Source organism: Phoenix dactylifera, chromosome 9, assembly GCF_009389715.1.
Source record: "Phoenix dactylifera cultivar Barhee BC4 chromosome 9, palm_55x_up_171113_PBpolish2nd_filt_p, whole genome shotgun sequence".
In the NCBI taxonomy this organism is placed as follows: domain Eukaryota; kingdom Viridiplantae; phylum Streptophyta; class Magnoliopsida; order Arecales; family Arecaceae; genus Phoenix; species Phoenix dactylifera.
The window spans coordinates 16,595,098-16,615,522 of NC_052400.1; the positions used below are offsets into that span (position 1 = coordinate 16,595,098).

The window sequence follows — 20,425 nt, forward strand, 5'->3', positions numbered from 1 at the left end:
CCTAAATCCTTCCATGCCGCCTCAGCAGTGTTTTGATGGCTCCCCGGCACCTTCTCAAGCCGGATTTAAATCAATGTGCAACTCATGTGAAGGCAATCATGGCTTCTTTGGAGCTTACAAGTCCCACAAAGGAGTGTTTTATCTCCACGTAGGCAAATCAATTAGCTTGCCAAAGTATTGGCCAGTAGCGGGATGGAGGAATGAAAGCCAAACACTCTCTATCTCACACTAAATCATTCATTCATCTACACATATTTTCAAGCGACTATTGCACGATCCAACAATGGATTTGCACAAGAAAGGGACAAAGCATCTTGGCCCACCCTGCTGTTTCATTCCATTGCAACATGTCCTCATGCAAGCAATCTTTGTTCCTGATCAGAATATCTACAGGTAACATAATGTTGGATCCCTAACAGCTTGGAACAACATACATGAGTCATTTGTCTTGAAATGGATATGTGGAACGCTGTGCTTCAAGTTAAAAGACCTCAGGCTGCTTCATGGACCCAGTAATAATACCCGGGCTATAATGGTCGATCTACTTTCTTGTGAGGTGCTTCATATATATAGATTTGGCATGACCGTGCAAACATTTAAATTTCAATCGATATCATTAACTATATATATGATACGAACAACGTACTCTTTTTTATTTTTTTTGAGAAGAGTTGCAGCTTAGCATTTAGATGGCCCAATGCGCCTTTTCTACATGGCAGCAACAATGGCTGTGTATGTCCCACTTCAGAATAAAATTTTTCCAATCTCGGCCACATGATGTCGTAATACGCACGTTTGACGCAGGGGGAAGGCAAGATAAGTTATTAGTACAAAGTGAGACAATTAATTAGCTTTGGTCTTTGAGCAAGGTGTCTGTCCTCAAAGATGCAGCCCGTACTCTGTGGCCGGATACGGTAACTGAACAGGGAAGAGCTAGGATAACGGATATAATATCCGGATATCCTGCCCGGCCATGCAGGTGAGGAAGAGTACTTGAACGTCGCAGCGTTATTCCTGTCGCGTTTCTGGAAAAAATGAGGGCCGTGTCGAATGTAGAGTGGGAATGATGACGAGTGCAGAACTTGGATAGTTTGGTCCCATGGATTGGGCGGAACTGTAAAACAGGGTTTATCCAGCATTGAAAAAAATAGTGGAAATCGCATATCTGGGTGCCCTGATTGGATGAGAAATTTGGAAGGGCTCCATAAACAGTTAGAATAATCAGAGGCCAGAATATTACTTGGCTTGTACTCTGAATCAGGTTTCAAAGGATAGCATTCTTAGCATACAGATTCACCATTTGGAAGCAGCATTCTTCTTCTTGCCATGCTTTCTTAGCATACTGCTCTATGGTATCCATGAACTCTGGCATCCAGGATTTATAATTAGCACAGTAACTGTTGACTCGGTGATTTGGTCATCATGGACTATCCGCGTGAATTAGGATATGAAGGCCGGGTTAGGAAAATCAAATGCATATCCATCCTTTAATGCAAACTATGACCACCTTGTTGTTTTCAGTTCTCTAGGGCATTCGCAGATTGCATCATAGTGATCAAATAGATTACACACACACACACACATTAAATCCAATGAATTAGAAATGTATTTAGCATGTGTTTTAGTCATCCTCTTTTTAAAGGTCTCATCATCCGATTTATCATTTTTGAGAGAGAAGACAGAAAATTTTAGATTATCTAAGTTGAGATACACCGCCTCCACTGGATGGACAGAGTGGTACAACTACTGAGGCAAGAGCTAGTATCTGTGTGAGATACAAAATGCTGTGCAGCTATACACGGCCGCCATCAAGAGATTGATAGACATCAAATCAGATAATATATGTTGTACCATACATGGTTCGTGTTGTTTGATGACCGTTTATCTTCTAATAGTCGCCGTTTAGAGATACACAACACTCTACGGTGTGCGGCCTGCATTATAGAAAATCCTGATTTGTAACTATATAGGGTTTTATATACTGTTTCTATCGGTGCGCACCTAGAAAATATCGGTATGATTGCTGGTACATGATCTCCTAGTATAGTGATACATATCGTCCATCCAACCAAGCAGCATCACTGAAGCAACCCACAAATTCCAGTAAAACGTCTCCCCTACGGACGCGGAAGACTTTTCCGTGACCGGACAAACACCGAAGGGGGGCAACTTTCTGCCCCCGTAGCTTTCAACTCGCAACCGTGCTTTGTCTAAGGACACACTTTTGAAGATGGACTGTAATTATCGTGTCCCATCATCGATCGACACCTACCTTCATTAGTCTCCACGAATTTGACGCTTTTTAATTCTTGGGTACATGTGCGGCGATGTTATATGTTGACCAATAAGAACGCGCCTACTCAACACTTAATTAAAGGCCTCCAATTTGAAGGCAACAGCAACAACTTGCTAAAGTTTGCATAAATTATGACTTGTCCCGATCATCATATTCATTTATTTAATAATCAAAAGTTATAAATTTAAATTTTAAACGATACATCTTCAAACATTCGGATCCAAATAATTAAAATGTAGCTATCTCCTTCCTATTCTCTCGAAAACATTTCCAGGAGGGAGAGTGTAATAAGATGGATGACCTCCTGAGAAGTTCTGGTATTGCCCCCTTTATAATTTTATTTACCACAAAAATCCTTCACAAAAGTTGCCAAGCATAGATAAAATTAGGGATGTAGTGTAACGAGGAGGTGGTGATCAATGGTATGTAAATGTGAATATATGCCACCATATGAGTTCTTAAACAGATAGGTAGAGCAATAAAGAAGTACCGTATTCTTCATTTTTCTTGCTTCTTGAGACATCAAAGTACTCTAATTGTTGATAAAGATAGTATTCTAAAAATTAGCAAATATGTCGGTTTTTACTACCTATATCCTTCATAGAAAGTAGATTATGTTTCAAATGGATTAACAAAATAATAGAATAATAAATAAAAATATAAAAACGAATGTAAATTTCCTTTCTCATATGTATCCTCAAAATTTGTTGCGCTGATGAAAAGCAGACCCGACGGTTCACTAGCTGGAGCCAACCTAGAAATGCTAGGCTCAGGTCCAGAACTTTTTTTTTAAAAAAAAAAATTCGTTCAAAAAAAAAAAAAAAAAAAAAACTCCATTAACATCAAAGTTCAAAAGTAGTTTAAAATATCGATAAAACAATATCTCGTAGTTATGGGTTAGTATGCTAAATAACACTTAAAAGAGTCATTCAAACTGAACATTACTCCGAAAACTAGGCATCTTGTACTTATAACCGGGTTAGTACTTTATTGCAAACTATTAATGAGTTATGTGGCAGAGTTCTCAGGCATCTGAAGAGCAAGTGAAGAAAAGTACCGTCCGTCTGGCCTGTTAAATTAAAATCACTTTTAATTCATTAAAAGAAGGCCAAATAGCATACTAATGATTAAAATTTGCACAAAATCACATACTTCCATACGAAACGTTCGTCGTTGAAATTTTATACATTTCCTATAACCTCTCATCTGTTTTTGTGGCTAATTAAGTCATCCACCTCCCTAACCCCACTAATTACTTGCATCACAACTAGCCCTAATGACAAAGGGGGCACAAGACTAGTCCATTCTCGTTGCACTCGCCGCACCTCACCACGACCTTCCCATCCTCCCCCATCACCTTGCAGCTCCCGTTGCACTCGAAGCATGGCACGAACCTCCCCCCGCCTCACCCATCGCACTCCCTCCGCCCTCCTTTCCCCCTCCTCCCTCTCGCGGCCACCCACCGCAGCATCTCCCTCGGCTTCCCAGTCTTTCCGAGCTCGACCACCTCCTCCACCCCTCCCACGAATAAACAAACTCAGCACCGCCGCCCCCTCCCCGACAAGTACTTCCTGTGGAGCAACACATCCCACTCCACCTCCACCCCGGCCTCCACCGCATGCACCTCCACTGACCGCCACACACCCTGCAGTGCCGTCATGTATAGAACCACGCCATCACCGTTCCCCGGCAGGCAGTGCTCAGGAACGGAGACCCCTAACATCAGATGCCTACCTAACTTGCCAGTTTCGTCTTCAATTTGAATAATCTAAATCATGACTATTCATTACAAAACATTCAAAATTGAATGCTAATAATGGCAGGTCCAAGATAGGCAAGTGAAATAATAATCAAGGATAAATTTCCATTGAGCAAGAATGAAAAAATTCTTGAATATAGAGGGTGCTAACCAGCACATACTCTGAACCATGCATCCTCCGAGATTGTGCAAGGGTCCTACCTGTTGGGAACCATAGAAAAGGGTCTTGTGTGTTTCATAGCGCAGCAAGCCCTAGAAAGCTAAATGTGCATGTACATCCACAAGAGGTTTTGCAAGTATCATTCATAACTAAGCCACATATTGTAAGTATGATATTTCATAACTGTGCCCTAGAATTTCAGATGTTTGCGATGAATATTATAAATTAAATATTAATAACAAAGGAACATTGTTCATCTGTACACCCTATAATGTAGTTAAGATAATAATTTGGCAACGAATGTTGAATAGTTTTAAACCCATGGTGCAAAGAATAGGATGTTAAGCTCTACATAGAGAACCACATGCTATTTATCTAGCTAAAGATAGCATGAGGATCTAGAGCTAGAGCCGACAAATTATTGCCTAGTTCTGTGCAAGACCATCCATTGAACCGCTCATATATGCACAAGATATGGACAAAAAAAAAAAAAGGCAAACTCAAGCAAACATGTTTGAGTCCAGAAATCACATGTTAACACCAAGCTTGCCCTCAATTAGCACTTGTTGGTCATAGTTTAATTAGCAGTAAAGGGTAAAAATGAAGTTTAAATGCAAAGTGAACTTTGAAGTTACATTCATTAGTTTATGGGAAGAGGAAAAGAAAAAGTGTGGTCAACAGAAAATTGGAGAAATACCTAAGAGATGAAAAAATAGCTTTTCCATGAAAAATAAAATTCTTATATTTTATGGAAAAGAAAATTCTAAAAAAAATCCATGTGGGACATGAGAAACTGACTTTCCCACAAGCTGAAAATTAGAGTATTTTTTTTTTCAAAAGTATCCTTAAGCTTTTAGATAAAATAGAATAAGATTTTTTTCCTTTATTAAAGACATAATATGTATTTTACATAACTTTTTTTAGGGAAATAGTTGCTTAACCAAACATAAACCACTTTAGAATGTGTCATTTTTCCATGATCAATAAAAAATGCAAAAACCACTTTTCCAGACATCAGCTTTCCAAAAAAAAATTCCATTGAGGAAAAAAAATTTCGGCGAACCAAATGAGTCCTAAATGTTTAGCAAGTCTTTGTTGATGTTGGTGGCCAATTTTATTTTTTTGAAAGTAGATTAAGAAATAGAACTGCACAAATATAACAACCGAAAGACTAAACATAAAGGTTCCCAAGAAATTTGTTGCATAGCAAAACTGTTCATTAGATTACTCCAAATTTAAGAAAATTGACCACTTATCAGTAGTCTACAGCAAATTTGGTGCAGAAAAAACCTAGGGAATACCCCTCCAAGGCTATCACAGAATACCAGAGTTACTATCTGCCACATAAGGAATGTCAACAAATGTAAAAGAACAAGATCAAAGGACTTCTGGATAAGGACACAACGAAACTGATATCAACGAAATCTGAAAACATAAGATTGCGTTAACAAACACATGGACTATCATTTTTACTCCAGGAAAAAAAAATCCATGACAAAAAAGTCCTTCAAAGTAACAGAAAAATGAAGATAAGATACCAAAGCAAGGTTAACAGACCCATAATCTCATGTCGACTTGTTGGCTTATTTCATGTAAGGGATTGCAATAACTATGTCCAAATGCCGAATAATTATACCATTCTGTGAAAATAGCCATATGATGAAGGTTGTGTCACCTATGTAATGTGCATGCATTGGGCTCTTGGCAAAGTCAGTGCTCATTGAAGACAATATTTAGCAGGAAAACATGCCAAAGCATGCGGTGAAGCCGCCGTGTCAATACATAGGGATATAAACTATTATTTTACAATCATAACTGAAGTTTAAGTTATTGATCTTCAATGAAATTCCATAGTATCTAAGACTTAAAGCCGAACCAAAGACTGTCAGGGTGGTTCCACTTGACATACAATTGTATAGGCAAACTAGAACTTACTGAAATCGCTACGACCAATGGATTCTGAAGCTGCACGTTTCTAAAAGCTAATATCTGTGTAGTACAAATCCTGGAGAATATTCGAGCCTACATAGAATGGCTCAGTACTCAAGGTCCAGTGAAACCATGTTGAAATGTTTGGTGATTATCAAGATACTACAAGATAGGCAAGAGGCATGATGGCGTTGACAAGTGGATGTGCAAAATCAGAAGAAATCTGCAAGCTAACTAGTTAACAGATATCCTGCATAATTTATGCCACCCAGGTCTTCTGATTAAGTAATAGAGAGCCCCTTGATATTCTAGCATTCAACAAGGCCGCAACATGTGTCCTAACTTGAGATTGTGAAGGGTTATTAAGTCAAGAAACTCCCATACATTTGCAAAGCCAGCTCAAGCAAGTTGGGCGCAAGATGTTAGGATTTTCTAAAAATCAGCGCAGATCACCAGAGTTCTTTTTTTTCCTCTCCAAAAGTGGTCAATATAATACAAGTGAAGAACCTCAAGTGGCACTCCAACTGACATAGATGTAACCAAACAAAATCCCCAAAATGCAACAGGCCTGACAAAATTGAGGATAACAGATTTCCAGGTTCTACCTAAGTGATGATTCTTTTTAGAGTCCGGTTCCACCACAAGAAGCAGATGAAAGCAATAACATACAAGAGAAAAAACCACATGGTGCACCAAAAGCTTTTTATAATACAAGAAATGGACCAAGTTTCCCATATGGCAACCACCTAAACTTAGCAAGTCCATCATATAATTAAGGGCAAGACGAAAGGAATCAAAGTTAGAAATCAGTGTCTGATATAATCAACTACAATTAATGGGACAGCAGAGCTCTACTCACATGGAGGGCATACAAAACATTCAATCTGCAACTTGGTGATCTTCCTAGTCCCTATGTGAAGCTCTTAAGTGTTCAAATTGCCAATGAACAAAAAAGAACCAACAATTAGCAAAAGAACTTGCTCAACATTGGAGAAAGAAATCAACAATCACCTCTGCATATTAAACTACATACATCCAGATGACAAAAATTAACTGAACAATTATCTTGTATTTTCTTTGAGTTGTAAGATAATAATAATGTAAAAGGAAAATATAACAATTGAAGAAGGTGGAATCCTAAATGAATGGGAAAACTAAGATAAGAAAGAGTGGCATCAAATTCAAGAGCAACAAACTTCAAACCATATAATATTCACCCAACCCAGGCATATAACAACATAATCCTCCCAAATTTCAGCAATATGCAGCTAAAGTTTAGCCTGTTTTGGAGATCGGTCTAATTTGTTTCCACAACTAATTCACCAAATAAAATAAGGAAAGAGAACCTATTTGAGTTTAAAGACACCAGAAGCCCAAGCTTATTTCCTTATCAAAGCAATTGGTCATATAGTTTGTGAAAAATCCAAGGCCACCAAGAGCAGCCCAAGTCAATGCAACCAACTAGATTTCTTCAAAATTCAATACACAGCCAGGCAAACACGTGCACTTCTAATGGGATTACAGGGCTTCCAAAATACCTCATAACAAGTCAAACTGTGACCCCTGATCAGGAAAAATTAGCCTAGAAACCCTTAGATGAAGTAGCTCTTATGCCAAACAATATTTTAGGATGGAAAATATTGATTTTAACTCAGAACAATGAAGAATTGCAGTATCAATCCTAAAGGCCCTCTTTAAAAAATATGGTAAACGAACCTCCAGGATGCCAGAACATTGCGCATCCTTCTGATAATTTTCCTTGGACAACATAAAGGCAAACCTTCCCTCTAAAGGTCTTGAGCCATTCAAGATCCCATTCCAATGAAAAGACATTATTCAAAAGGAAACCTCACCACAAACCAACAAAAAATAGCAAGTCTTCAGATCACATTGAGAAGGTATGGAGAGAACAGAACCCTAGAGGGAGGGTAAAAGACTAAGGATGCATTTGGTTCGCGACTGAAATCGAAATCAGAATTGGAATCGAAAAGGATTGGAATAGATATAGGAATGGTCATATTCTCCGACGTGTTTGGTTCGTGACTCAAATCAGAATCGGAATCGGAATGGAATTTGAATACTAGGAGAGTCGAGATTGGGTTTTGGGAAATTATGGCATTCCCATTCCCCTCTAGAACTATGATAGAAATGGGACTCCCCCCAACCAAACGGCTAGAATGGGAGTCACTCATTCTTGTTCCCATTTCAAAGCCAACTCCCCCCAACCAAACATGCCCTAAAAGTATGGAGAACAACATAATATAATCATCAGTATCGAAATTTCCATCATGATTGGATTTCTTCACAGCTTGCTTCTTAATAAAATAACTAAAATGAAACTCAATCTAGAACGTAGATGCACTTTAGGACTCCCATTTAACAAAAGCAAGTTTAACAAGCATTGACATGCTTGGTTTCAAAATCTGGAAGGAAACAACACTATCCTATCAGAATTCGTGATGCAATAAACATTTCATGATAGAATGTTATTTCAATTTTGATGCATGCAATATCCATGAAAACAAGATAAACAATCATATATTCTTCCAAAATAATAGTTCAACACAACCAGATGCCAATTCTTTTTCTTGTACAAAAGGTTTCAAATATTATCTGGTTCTCCTGTTCACTGCTGCGTGTCTCCAAAGGTAATATCAACTAGGTGAACTAAATTAAATATTCATTTGCAATGAGGTTGCGATTCCTTGCTGGAAAGATCTGGTGTGTTTGAAAATTAAAGAGATCCTAGTAATGTCCCACTGAAAATTTGAATTTCAAAGTCTCTATTCTGCAAAACTATGTTCTCGCTCTCATCACGCTTCTCGGCCATCAGCTGAGGGTGTAAATATGCGACAGCACAAATGAAAATACACAGATTAGATACATATACAGCTCAAGCTCCAAAAAATAATCAGAACTATAAGTAACATAATTACAACAGTAACATATCAGGACTAAGTGTCCCCTGCAAGCAGAAAGAGTTCGAAGGAAAAGACAAACAAGACTTGTTATGAGAAGAGGATAGATGATCACCTTAACACAGTTCGCAAATCAAGGTGCACCTGATTCACTGAGTATAAAAGCTTGGAGAAGACTCTGGGCAGCATGAGTCTGGTCGGGTGTTCCAGATATTATAATCAGAGTCTCTTTTGCTTCAGGTCTAGGTTCAGTGATGGTAATTTTTGCTTCTGAAATCTGAAAATGTGACTATGTAATTATGTAAGTACCGAGGATACTGTTTAATGCATAATCAGCAAAAATCTCAAAGCAAACCTCGCGAATCCGTCTTAAACAGCCTCCTTCCTCCCCATATATGGAAGGTACAAGAGATCGAGGAACAACGACATCCACAGTTGTATTAGTAATAACAGTTGTGTGACTTCCGCTGCATAAATAAACAAGCAATCTCATGATTGATATAATTGAGTCAAATTATACTAAAATTTTAACAAAAACAAAAAAAATACGGGAGGGGGTTCGACAAACCCAGCAAATCCACTAATTTTCCTTTGCGGGGCTCCTCCTGGGTAATCAGGCATACGCATGGGACCACCACTCTCCCTCATACCCTATGGCAGTGCCATCAGCAAAATTGATTTAGTATGCAGGACAAAGGACAGAAGAAGACTAACTTGTATAACTTGTTCTTCATAAAGAGTTAAAAAGTGGAATTAAATATCATTTCATGGAACAAATGGAGATTGAATCACCCCTAGTTTATGATAGGCAAATGCTATGAACAACCCCCCAAAGAAACTAAAACAATTAGATAAATAGACCCAAAGCATCCTGGTTAGTGATAGATCTTACCATTCTTTAATAAATCGAGCAATGTGCCATTAAAAAAGAAAAAACACAAAATTCCTTGAATCCTTACTATTCTGATACAAAATCCTTCCCCTGCACGACCACCTCATCATGTCTACACCTAAAGAACCTAAATATTCCAGTTCACCCATTGCCTTCATATACCTTTCTTTTAAAAAAACAACCTTTCTAGGTCAGTTCTTTGCACTAAGAGAGGGGGGAGAATAGAATTCTATCAACCCCACATGAAGTGTATTTATCATGCTGCATATATACTGAAAAAAACATCTTTGAAAAGATAGGGGACCATATAAATCAATGCTTCCTTTCCATGTATTGAACAAGCCAGGACTAGTACCATGAAACCTACACATGTACAGGTCCCTCCATCTGGTGTCTATCAGCTGAGCTTCCAAACTAGGATATCAAAATCTTGTTGGGGAAGTCTAATGGTCATGGCTAAATTATCACCACTGATGCATAATTACCAAACATCTTGAGGACCATAAACACTGAAACATCCCAGTGATGCATTGACAAGTTGCCCAAGGTATAGAAGCTTGATTAAGATAATGATGATTGAAGGCTTGAAGCTTCTCTAGGATGTCTAGTTATTTACTTATTTTTGTTCTGTTTTTTTTTAACATGATTTTGGAAGTGGTATTTTCCTTCACCCTTGAACTTTATAGCTATTTCACGATGCTGAAGCATTTACTTTTGGTGCTTTTGTGTAAAAACATTTTATGAAAAGTGGTATTTGATGTGATGTTTTGAAAGATGTCGAACATGATAGTTAATATTCAATATAAATACGATTTAGGAAGCTGATACTTGAATGATTAATTTTATGATGTTTGTATTACTTTTAAAAACAACTAGTATTTGTTTCTCATATATTTATTGACTTTTCATATATCAGCATCTTGCTTTGTTCAGGCGAGTGTTGTTTTAGCATCTAGTGCCTCAGGCAATGCGGGGCTCCTATCGCCTTCAAGGGCCTTTTGCTTTTGACAACCTTGTATAACCCTATAATTCTTATCCTACTATAACCCATGGCAAAACTAAATCATTTTGGTACATATTAGGCCATCAGTAATCACTTCTACATATTTGTACATGAGAACACATGTGCATATAAAGCACTAAAATAAACCATTTCAAGGCATCAGCCATGCACATACTAACCATCTCCACACACCATCAGGAAATCAGCTAATCAACCACTACTTCTACTACACATATAATTGCCTGCCAGCTGGGAGTGCCCCAAATGGTTGCTGCCAACAATGACTAACTAACTCATCGATGCCTAAAGACTATAAGTAATTCTTATCCTTCACGATATGACAAGACAGCTCAAGTTTCATACCTGGGCAAGACAATGAAAGCCTACCAAAGACCATGCATTAGAAAGCACCAGATCTCCTTTTTGTTCAAGCTCCTAGTATCTTTATGCTAAGTTAAGCAGTTTATTATCATGCAAAAGTAATTTCTACCCATACAATTATTGAGCATCAATTTATACAAGAAAAGTAATTGATTATAATACGTTATGCTCATGCAGCATCAAAAGTCAAACTACACTCCCAAATATTAAAAATAATCCAAATATCGTTAACAGGATTTGTTTTGGTATCAAAACCAAAAAAACATCTTCTCACCTGTGGTGCCCATGGTGCAGCTCTTTCAAGACTAGGAGGAAGACTGGTACCGTGAAATGTATGAGCAAAAGCAGATCTTTCGTCATAAGGTCGACCAACAGAATCTTTCTGAAATGAAGGCAAATTGGAGTACCAACTGGGGGGTGAGTCCCTCCTTCCCATGAAGGGACCAAATGGAAGTATCTGCTCAACAAAAGCAGGATGAGCACTAGAAGGTAATTTATCACGGAAACTATGATGCTTCAGTCTAGTAGTAATCTGCAGCAGAGCTTCCTGAACTGCTCCAAATTCACCAGTAATCTGGAATCAAACTATTCAAAAGTCACATGTTGATATGAGAATGAATCAAATAAACATAGCAATTTTATATAGAAAAATCAGATAAAGAAGGCAGGGAACCATGACTCAAGAAAGGAAAACACAGCCATCTCATATAGAAGGGAAAAAAACGGTCTATGGCAACCAAACATGAAGAGTACAACAAGTCAAGACAGACCTGAACGACTTCATCATTTTCTGGCACACCCTTCGGGATCTGATCTTTACCCAATATACGAATGTGAGCCCCAGAGAGCTTCCTCATTTCTGCTATTACGGCACCACCTTTTCCAAGAAGGCAACCAGTCTGGTTGGAAGCAACAAGAAGCCTAGATAAAACAATGCTCTCTTTATTATCAGGCACAGCCACCATAATTCTGTGCTGCACGCGAAGGACAGCATCTTGGACTGGCGAAATCCTATCATTTGGGAGCTACAAACACCAATTAACCAAATTACCGAATCTTGCAAATTTCCGATATTACCGTAAAAATTATAAAATGTATACATTTGCTTAGCATTGATTGCCAAGACAGTTATAAATTTCTGAAAATAACAGATCAAACTGAGCCCTGGCCATGCTAAACCCATATTAAGTTGAGATTCAAATGCTACTGATAAATAACAAATAAAAAAGTTAGAAAATAAAAGAAAAAAGGAGGACAAAAAATAAACTGAACAAGCAGACTAATGGAGCTCAATTTCGGATAAGGGGAATGCTGGATATAAGACTTCATTCAAATTCAAACTGTTCATTCGATGCATTAAGCTTGCCCTTTTGCAGACAACTATACAACAGAAGCAATGTGTTAGGCCTCTCTTATCAAAAAAGAATGGAGTACTGCACTAGACCCTAATGCAAGATCCTCGTGAATGTATATCAAATGGCCTAGCAGTATCGCTATTTAAACAAGACAAGAAAAACTTTGCCGAAAAAAGATTCATTAAATAATTTGAAAAAAAAAATTCAAAGTATAACATTGTTCTTACAAGGTTTGACAGAATCACAGAGTAAGGTAAACCATTGATTCAATTAAATGACTGGACAGCATAAATGCAACCCAAACAAGAAAAAGGAAAAAGTGAATATGCCTAAACCTGTGTAAGATTGCCCAAGGCATAGTAACTACCAAGACATCGTTTCAGCATTAGGACAAAGAAGTCATAACATCAAGTTAATCAAATGACTAGATAAAGGACTCACAATCTCAAGTTACACCACTCTAAAATATGTTTGTAATTATACCCAAAAAAATGCTAACAAAGAAACTGACACCGAAAATAATCTTACACCTGAGCACCCCTGGATAAACTCAAACTACACAAAAAGGACCCAAGTTATTTAAAAAATAAACAAGAACAGATGATCCTTTAGAAGCCTTCTGAACAAACCAAACCAACCATGTCAAAAGGATTCTCTTACACTAGCCACCATACGAAAAAGAAACAAAACAAAAGGCATAACCATTAGTGTTTTTTTTGGAGCATGTAAGAGCACATGCACATGCATATGTACTTTAGTACTACCATGGAAAATCAACTAGCATAGTTCGGTGATATGCAGAAACAACCAGTGAACCTATAAGAAAGGTACATATGTTTCTGATAGTGGGTTCAGTAAAAATTCAGATAAAAGAACATTATGCATAGTAAATGGAAGTTTAGGGGAGCTCATTTTAGTGAATTACACTAGCACATCGCACATACACAAGTATGTGATGCTTTGAATTTAGCATGGGTAGTTGACTCCAATATAACGGCACATGAGATCTCTTCTGCCGGTGACATAGAACTATTTAAAATCACAGACCATTTCATTTGGCATGTCATTGTGAATTTCATTCTTTTGCAAAAGAGAGACAACTATAAAGCGAGTGGATCTTGAAAAGTACAAGCGTATTTAATGACTTACTGTACTAATTTGGAGCTGAGGACAATCCTAGAATAGAATAGGATTACAAACTCCCCAGTAGCAGAAGTCAGAAAGTCCACAAGGAGGCCAAGAGTTTACTTTAAATGTAGTAAAAGTAACCATAGATACAAACATGCAGAAGTATGGCATACAGAATCAAGCAGCTAACTTCAAAATATGAAGTCATGAAACTACTCATTTGAAGAATTGCCATTAACCATGGCAACTATCATATGCCAATTCTAAATATACAAATACGCCAAGTTTCCATGGCTATTACTTTCAAGAAGTTTGATGAAATTGGCTTTATATCTATTATTTCTGCTTAACAATCAGTCAGGTCCAGCTCCTAGCATCTATATTGGATATGTATTCTAATTGGATACACCTCAGACACTTGGATCGTATCAACATTTTCAGTTGTAGCTTTTAAAAATCATTAGTTGGACAACTACACGAACGAGCTTGACAATGTCAAAACGTGGATTGTTGTTCTTTTAAAAGATTGGTTAAAAAATGTTGACACTAAAATAACTTTGTTAAATGACATTTTTTGCAGAACTTTTGAGATAATCAAGAAGTTTCGATGATAGAAGCATATGGGAAGATCTTAACAAATAATATCTTCTAACATTTTCTTGCATATAATATTTATGTTAAATATATACACTAGTTAAGTTCTTTTTCTATGCATCCCTTTATCTCCTTTTTTTTCCTCTTGTCGAGTCAAGAACATGGACATGTGCCCAAATCTGATTCTCATGTTAGTATCATTGCTTGAGGCTGCTATTAACCAGGACATGGGGGTCAGAAAATGATGCAACATGATAGGTATCAAGCACAGGCCTCCACGATAGCGCACATGAATGCCAAATTTTTAGGGTTTCATAGCATGCGTAGCTACAAAGGCTGCTTCCTAGCAATTAGCAATATTGGTGGGGATGATGGTACAAGAAATAATGATAACAATAACAACAGTTATAATAATAATAATAATGCAAAGATTGTTTGAATATGTAAGAAGTTGATCTAGGCCTTTCTAAGGAGGACATCCAGACGAAGAACCAAAGACTCGTATTTTTACAACTAAGGGTGCACTCTTGAATGATTGAAAGGCTTCTCACTACAATAGAACTATTTACTAGTCAACTCAAGCAATGCACCTCGTTAAAGCTCTCCATACCAAGTTCCCTTCCTGGATTTTGCCCATGATATAATAATTACACAAGCAAGACATAAAAAATCAACAGGAAAAACAGAATAGAAAACTATAGCAATTTTTTTGATTTCCAAAGTAGAACATTGAAAACAAAAGCAAGGACAGAAGCATTACCGCAGGACCTGATATGACTATAATCCGATCATCTGACTCAGGTTCAGTCTCAAGAATTTTGATTTCACAATCTGTTTCATGTTGAAGAGTCTTAATAATGCTCCCTCCTTTTCCAATCACACTACCAACTTTGTCATTGGAACACATCAACCGATAAGCTAGTAGCTCTGGAGAAACTGGAGGTTGGCCTGGTGCAACACCTCCATGAAATTTAGAGACAGGTGCAGCCATGCTTGAATGATAATCAGCAAGGTCATATGGCCTACTGGAAAAAGGTGGTCCCTGAATCGGAATATGATAGCTGGCTGGTGGAAGACCTTCTGGCCTGGGAATAGAAGCAAACGGATGAGATGATGGCCCTGATGGATTGTTTGCAGGAAATGAATCACGATCACGAGGTGGATTCTCCAGGAGCTGCTGAAAAACGGATTGGAGAGCTTTCTTCACTGAATCAACCACTCCTGTTATCTGCAGAAAATTATTAAAAAAGAACATTTATCATTCAACAAATATCATAAACCAGGATTTGAGACGTGCTTCTCTAAAAGACACAAATCCAAAGATACATACAAAGCAAGGATAAACAAAAACAACAAGCAAGTGAAAGACAAAGATTTTTTAGGAAAACAGGAGAAAGAGACCAAGTAATGCAATAAATGATGCTCATTAGCAAATTTTAAGTTAAAAAACAAAGAAAGAAAATCATTCATACAGCCAAAACCTTTGCTATTAAATGTCAGAATTAATTTGCCTTCTACTTCTATGAAGTGTAGGAGGAATAATACAAACACTCGGATATAAAGAGAATTTCTTACTTGGACAATTTCATCATTTGGTGAAGCACAAAGAGGAAGTTTATCCCTAGGAAGTATTCTGATCTGGGCCCCACTTTCAGCTGACATCTGCTTAATTACACTCCCACCCTTCCCGAGGAGGCAACCAACTTGGCTAGATAGAACTAGGAGTCTCACAATAACTGAAGAATTCTTGTAGCTTGATTCAACTCCACCATCATTCTCTGTGTCACCTTCAATTATCCTCTCAAAAACAAGCAGGAGAGCCTTAAGCGCCGAAGATGTTGCCTTCTCTGATTTCATATCCTCTACAGCATCAGTTTCCTCTTTCCTTTCATCATTATTAGCACCTTCCTTGGTATCATCACCACCAGCAGCAGCAGCTTCTGCATCTTCGTCATCTTCCTTATGCTGCTCATTACCAGCTTTTGCATCTCTCTCTGAAGCAGTTATAACAACTATTCTTTCATCACATCCAGGGACAATTTCTTCAAGTCTAATCTTTGCACCAGTCTCCTGGCGTATCCTTGCTACAATACCACCACCTTTACCAATCACACTTCCAGACTTCGAAGCAGGGCAAAGCAGACGGAACATAATAGCCCCGGATACTACTTTCAACTGATTCTGCTGCGTGATAGAATGTGTGGTCTTTTGCCACTTGCTCCTACCATGTGGTTCTAAAAGGCTACGTTCATAAGGTCGTTTTGAAGGTGTAAATGGAACAGCCATGTCGGTCTCTGAACGCCAAAAGAAGAATTAGTAGGTAGAAATCACCAACACAGAGAAACAAAACAACAATTCAGAGAAAAAACATGGTCGACCATTATAAGTGCTGGGATTTGCCTAGAAAAAAGACACATTAAGAGCTACATATGATAACCAGGATAACCTGAGATCAAATATTTAGTGAGATAGAATTCACATCAAATTTTTTGGACATTAGAATTCTTTTCTTTTTCTGCTTGATAAATCATATCAATCTCAAAATCTAGCATACACAATATCCCTGGCCACCAATTGATTTATTGTCAATATATATATATATATATATATATATATATATATATATATATATATGCACAATACTACATAACCACTCGATTGAAATAAGATGAACACAAGTCTTAGAAAAATGCTGGCTGTATCGATAATAATCATTTTTTTTTAACCCAATGATGAAAGCCACATGCTAAATTGTATCATCCTGTTTTACAATTCATATGGTTTAAAAGTCAGGCTCTGAGGTTGTCATGTTTCCTTGTGACAAGCTCTCAGGCAATATCAACTATTTACCTGCATTTCTATGAGTTCTTGCTACACACCATGTAGTTGTATTCCAATTCAACAAGACACATGCTACAATAATATCTTGAAAGGTGTAGGACAAAATCCCATGCCGTTCCCAGTTGTTGAAAACGAGAGGCAGAAATAGTTAATAGAAAGTAATCAGCAAAAGGATCACAAGATTAGCCAACAGGGGGACAAGGAACAGAATTTGACATGTGCAACATTAGAAATATAGCAAAAACTCAAGGCTCACAACAACAAAAGGTACATAGAGAACTTATAACAAGCAAACTTAGAGATAACATCAGGAACAATCACAACCTAAAAATTAAATACAACAACAAACTTAGAATAATACAAGTTTTAACCATAGTAAACCACCTAAAGCTTAAAAGAGATTTTCTTTTTCACCTTATCTTTAAGAGAAACTCTTGGGTATCGGAATGTTTTGGCCTAATTATAGATCTTTTCGTTTAAAAATCATGCATTTTTCTGGTCACGCTCCCCAAGAACAAGCCTACAGATATTCTCTAGTATTTAGTACATCCAATACAATATTTTTCTGTATAACCTCCTATACAACATGTCACTGAATTCTTATTCAAGAGGTTATATGTTGAGATAAGCTTCTCAGCATTTGTGGGAGATGGCAAATTTAAAAGGAGAAAAAAGGGACATGATAAAAAAAAACTTTAATAAGGTCTCTTTCATAGTGTCAACGAAATCTCCATGCCCTGTTTCTGAACACCAAAATCAAAAATAGAAAGAAATTATAGACAGAACCAGTACATCAACCAAAAGAAAGGAAAGATTAAACAATCAAATGGGGTCCAATTGCCTAGCACATGGAAACAAAAGTTTATTAAGACATATCTATGAAAACCAGCAAAAATTTTGACAAACTAACAAACAGCAAATAGATTTTTACTCATTCAACCACCCACCCACCTAGACCTTTCCCTCTTCTTGGGAGAGAAGAGTGTCCCAAAATGAAAATTTTTAAAAATATTCACAATACGGCAACTTCAAAGTATAACACCACCAACCATTCAAGAATAAGTAAGCATGCATACGTAAAATGAAAAACATGATGGAGAAATCCTTGCTTATTAAGAATTTTTCCAGACAAAGTGTGCATCCTTAATGGTTTAAAATTCACCAAACAGTCATCAGGTTTCCCCGCAACAAGTTCTCAGAATTATCAGCCGTATAGCAACACGCTATCAAGCAGATTTCATGAATTCTAGTTACAGATCCTGCAATTATATTCTGGTTCAAGAAAAAAAATAATATCACGGATTCCTGTTGTCAAGTATTTGGTGGAGATGACAGAAATTTTCTACAGCAGAAGCCCTCATGCATAGAACATATCCATTGGATTTTTTTGGAATAGCCATGCCATTCTCTGTTTCTGTCTCTGAACACCAGGGGAAAAAAGTCGGTAGAAACTGATTAACAGAAAGAAAGAACCAATACATCAAACAAGAGAGAGAGAGAGAGAGAATCTTAACTCATTATAGAGGCAAAGGTTTTCTTTCTTTCATTACACATAGACTTCCTCAAACTTACATCTGGCATATAGAATACCCTATTCAAGCAATAAACTAAAGTTGCCACTCAAAAACCATATAACAATTAGAATAACCCAAAGTCTAACACTAACAAAATAATGGCCTAGTCCAGGGAGGGAAATCAGTCTTTTTATCTATCTGATGGGGAAAAGTTCATGTACAGTAAAGTTGATGCTTGATGCACATCGCTGATTGTTTAGAAATCACATCCAGTGGTCACCATGCTTCTCTGTTACAAGCAATCAGATATTGGCGACTATTTACTTACATGTAAACCATCACATTTTTGTGAATCCTTGCTACCTAGCAGCAATTGCGTTATAATCTAACTGGACATACGCTACAGTATCAGAAGCAATCACACATACGAGGTCCGCCTAGTACTTTTCCTACTGGCCAGGCGATTGGGCAATAAAGAACGTTTCTATTTATATCAAAATATTACAACTTACCGAAAAAATAAAAAAGATTCAGTACCAAGTATATAAGAGCCAACGTATCTAGAAATCTCCCCAAAAATCCGAAAGATCACTCCAAAACCAGAGCAAGAACACGCATTGCGACCGCAAAAGCTAGGGCAAGAGGCGAAAAAGTAGAAACGAAAAGATTGAGAACGATAAAAGAAAACAAAAACCGGGAAAAAATGTTCCGGTGTGATCTGGGAGACCTAAACCCTGGTTTTCTTTCAGAATGATTAAGAACTGCGATAATAGGAGCTAAAGAGGACACATGAGAGGAAGAGAGGAAACGGAGGAGGAGTAGAATTCCTCACCTCTACGATCGAGAATGGCCGCTTCTGCTCCAAAGAAACCCTAGAGAGAAGCGCGGGTGGATTGAAGAACGAGCGATAGCGATGCTCCCCTCTCGGGAAGGCGGAGGGTTTAAGGCGCACAGCACCGCCGAAACCCGGATATCAAGTGAACAAAAGAGAGTACCAGCCTGAAGACCCCGGGCTTATCCTATTTATGGGATCCAGGGAGCGAAACTACACCGACCTCGCCTACTTTAACGCGAAGGCAAAACTCCCGTGGATGCCAAAGAAAATAATAATAATAATAATAATAATTAATAAATAAATGAATTGTTTTATTTAAATTGTACAATTAAAGATAATTAGAATACTGCCACAATTACACTGGTTCACAAAGTAAAGAATCATGTTAAGGTATCTTATCCAAAAGAAATGTTTGACATTGATTAATTGGGTTAAATTTGTATCTAAATTTGAAACTAAAGTGAATGTCCATGTAGCATAACAAATTAATTACAAAATCTTTGCAATGGTTAGACCATTGTTTGTGTTGCTTCTACAATCTAGTGAGTAGTGACCCATTCCAATCATTCGTATCAATCTTAGTTAATTAAAATAAAAACATATTAATTAATATATATAAATAATATGTATATATATATATATATATATATGTGTGTGTGTGTGTGTGTCACTTGTGACATATGACACGTGAAATAAATTTAAAAATAGTCACAAGTCATTAAAATTTAAGTAAAAAATCTGCTTTTCTTGGATGTATCAATATCATGCCATTGTGTGTCCATTCTGTAAAAAATTTTAAAATTGTTTGGAGATGGTTTAA

At 37.3% G+C, this 20,425-nt stretch overlaps 1 protein-coding gene and 1 pseudogene across 1 annotated transcript; both read right to left on the reverse strand.

The window, feature by feature from the left end:
- Window positions 1–3,420: 3,420 nt before the first annotated feature.
- LOC120112012 lies at window positions 3,421–8,492 on the reverse strand (annotated as a pseudogene).
- A 162-nt stretch (window positions 8,493–8,654) lies between these two features.
- Window positions 8,655–19,773, reverse strand: LOC103720106 (KH domain-containing protein HEN4-like). The gene is made up of 9 exons (XM_008809703.4): window positions 19,603–19,773; window positions 15,991–16,709; window positions 15,176–15,643; window positions 12,109–12,363; window positions 11,613–11,912; window positions 9,631–9,713; window positions 9,418–9,529; window positions 9,178–9,339; window positions 8,655–8,977 (listed from the first exon to the last, which is right to left on the reverse strand). The coding sequence occupies exons 2-8, from the start codon at window positions 16,699–16,701 to the stop codon at window positions 9,196–9,198; spliced, it is 2,073 nt and encodes a 690-aa protein (XP_008807925.2). The 5' UTR covers window positions 16,702–16,709; window positions 19,603–19,773; the 3' UTR covers window positions 8,655–8,977; window positions 9,178–9,195.
- Window positions 19,774–20,425: the final 652 nt, after the last annotated feature.

Coding starts and splice junctions, on each gene's coding strand:
- LOC103720106 (XM_008809703.4), bottom strand. CDS start 16,701: ATGGCTGTTCCATTTACACCTTCAAAACGACCTTATGAACGTAGCCTT. Junction 12,364..15,175: donor TAGTCATATCAGGTCCTGCG/GTAATGCTTCTG, acceptor TGGTGTTTGTAG/CTCCCAAATGATAGGATTTC. Junction 9,530..9,630: donor AAAATTAGTGGATTTGCTGG/GTTTGTCGAACC, acceptor TTATTTATGCAG/CGGAAGTCACACAACTGTTA.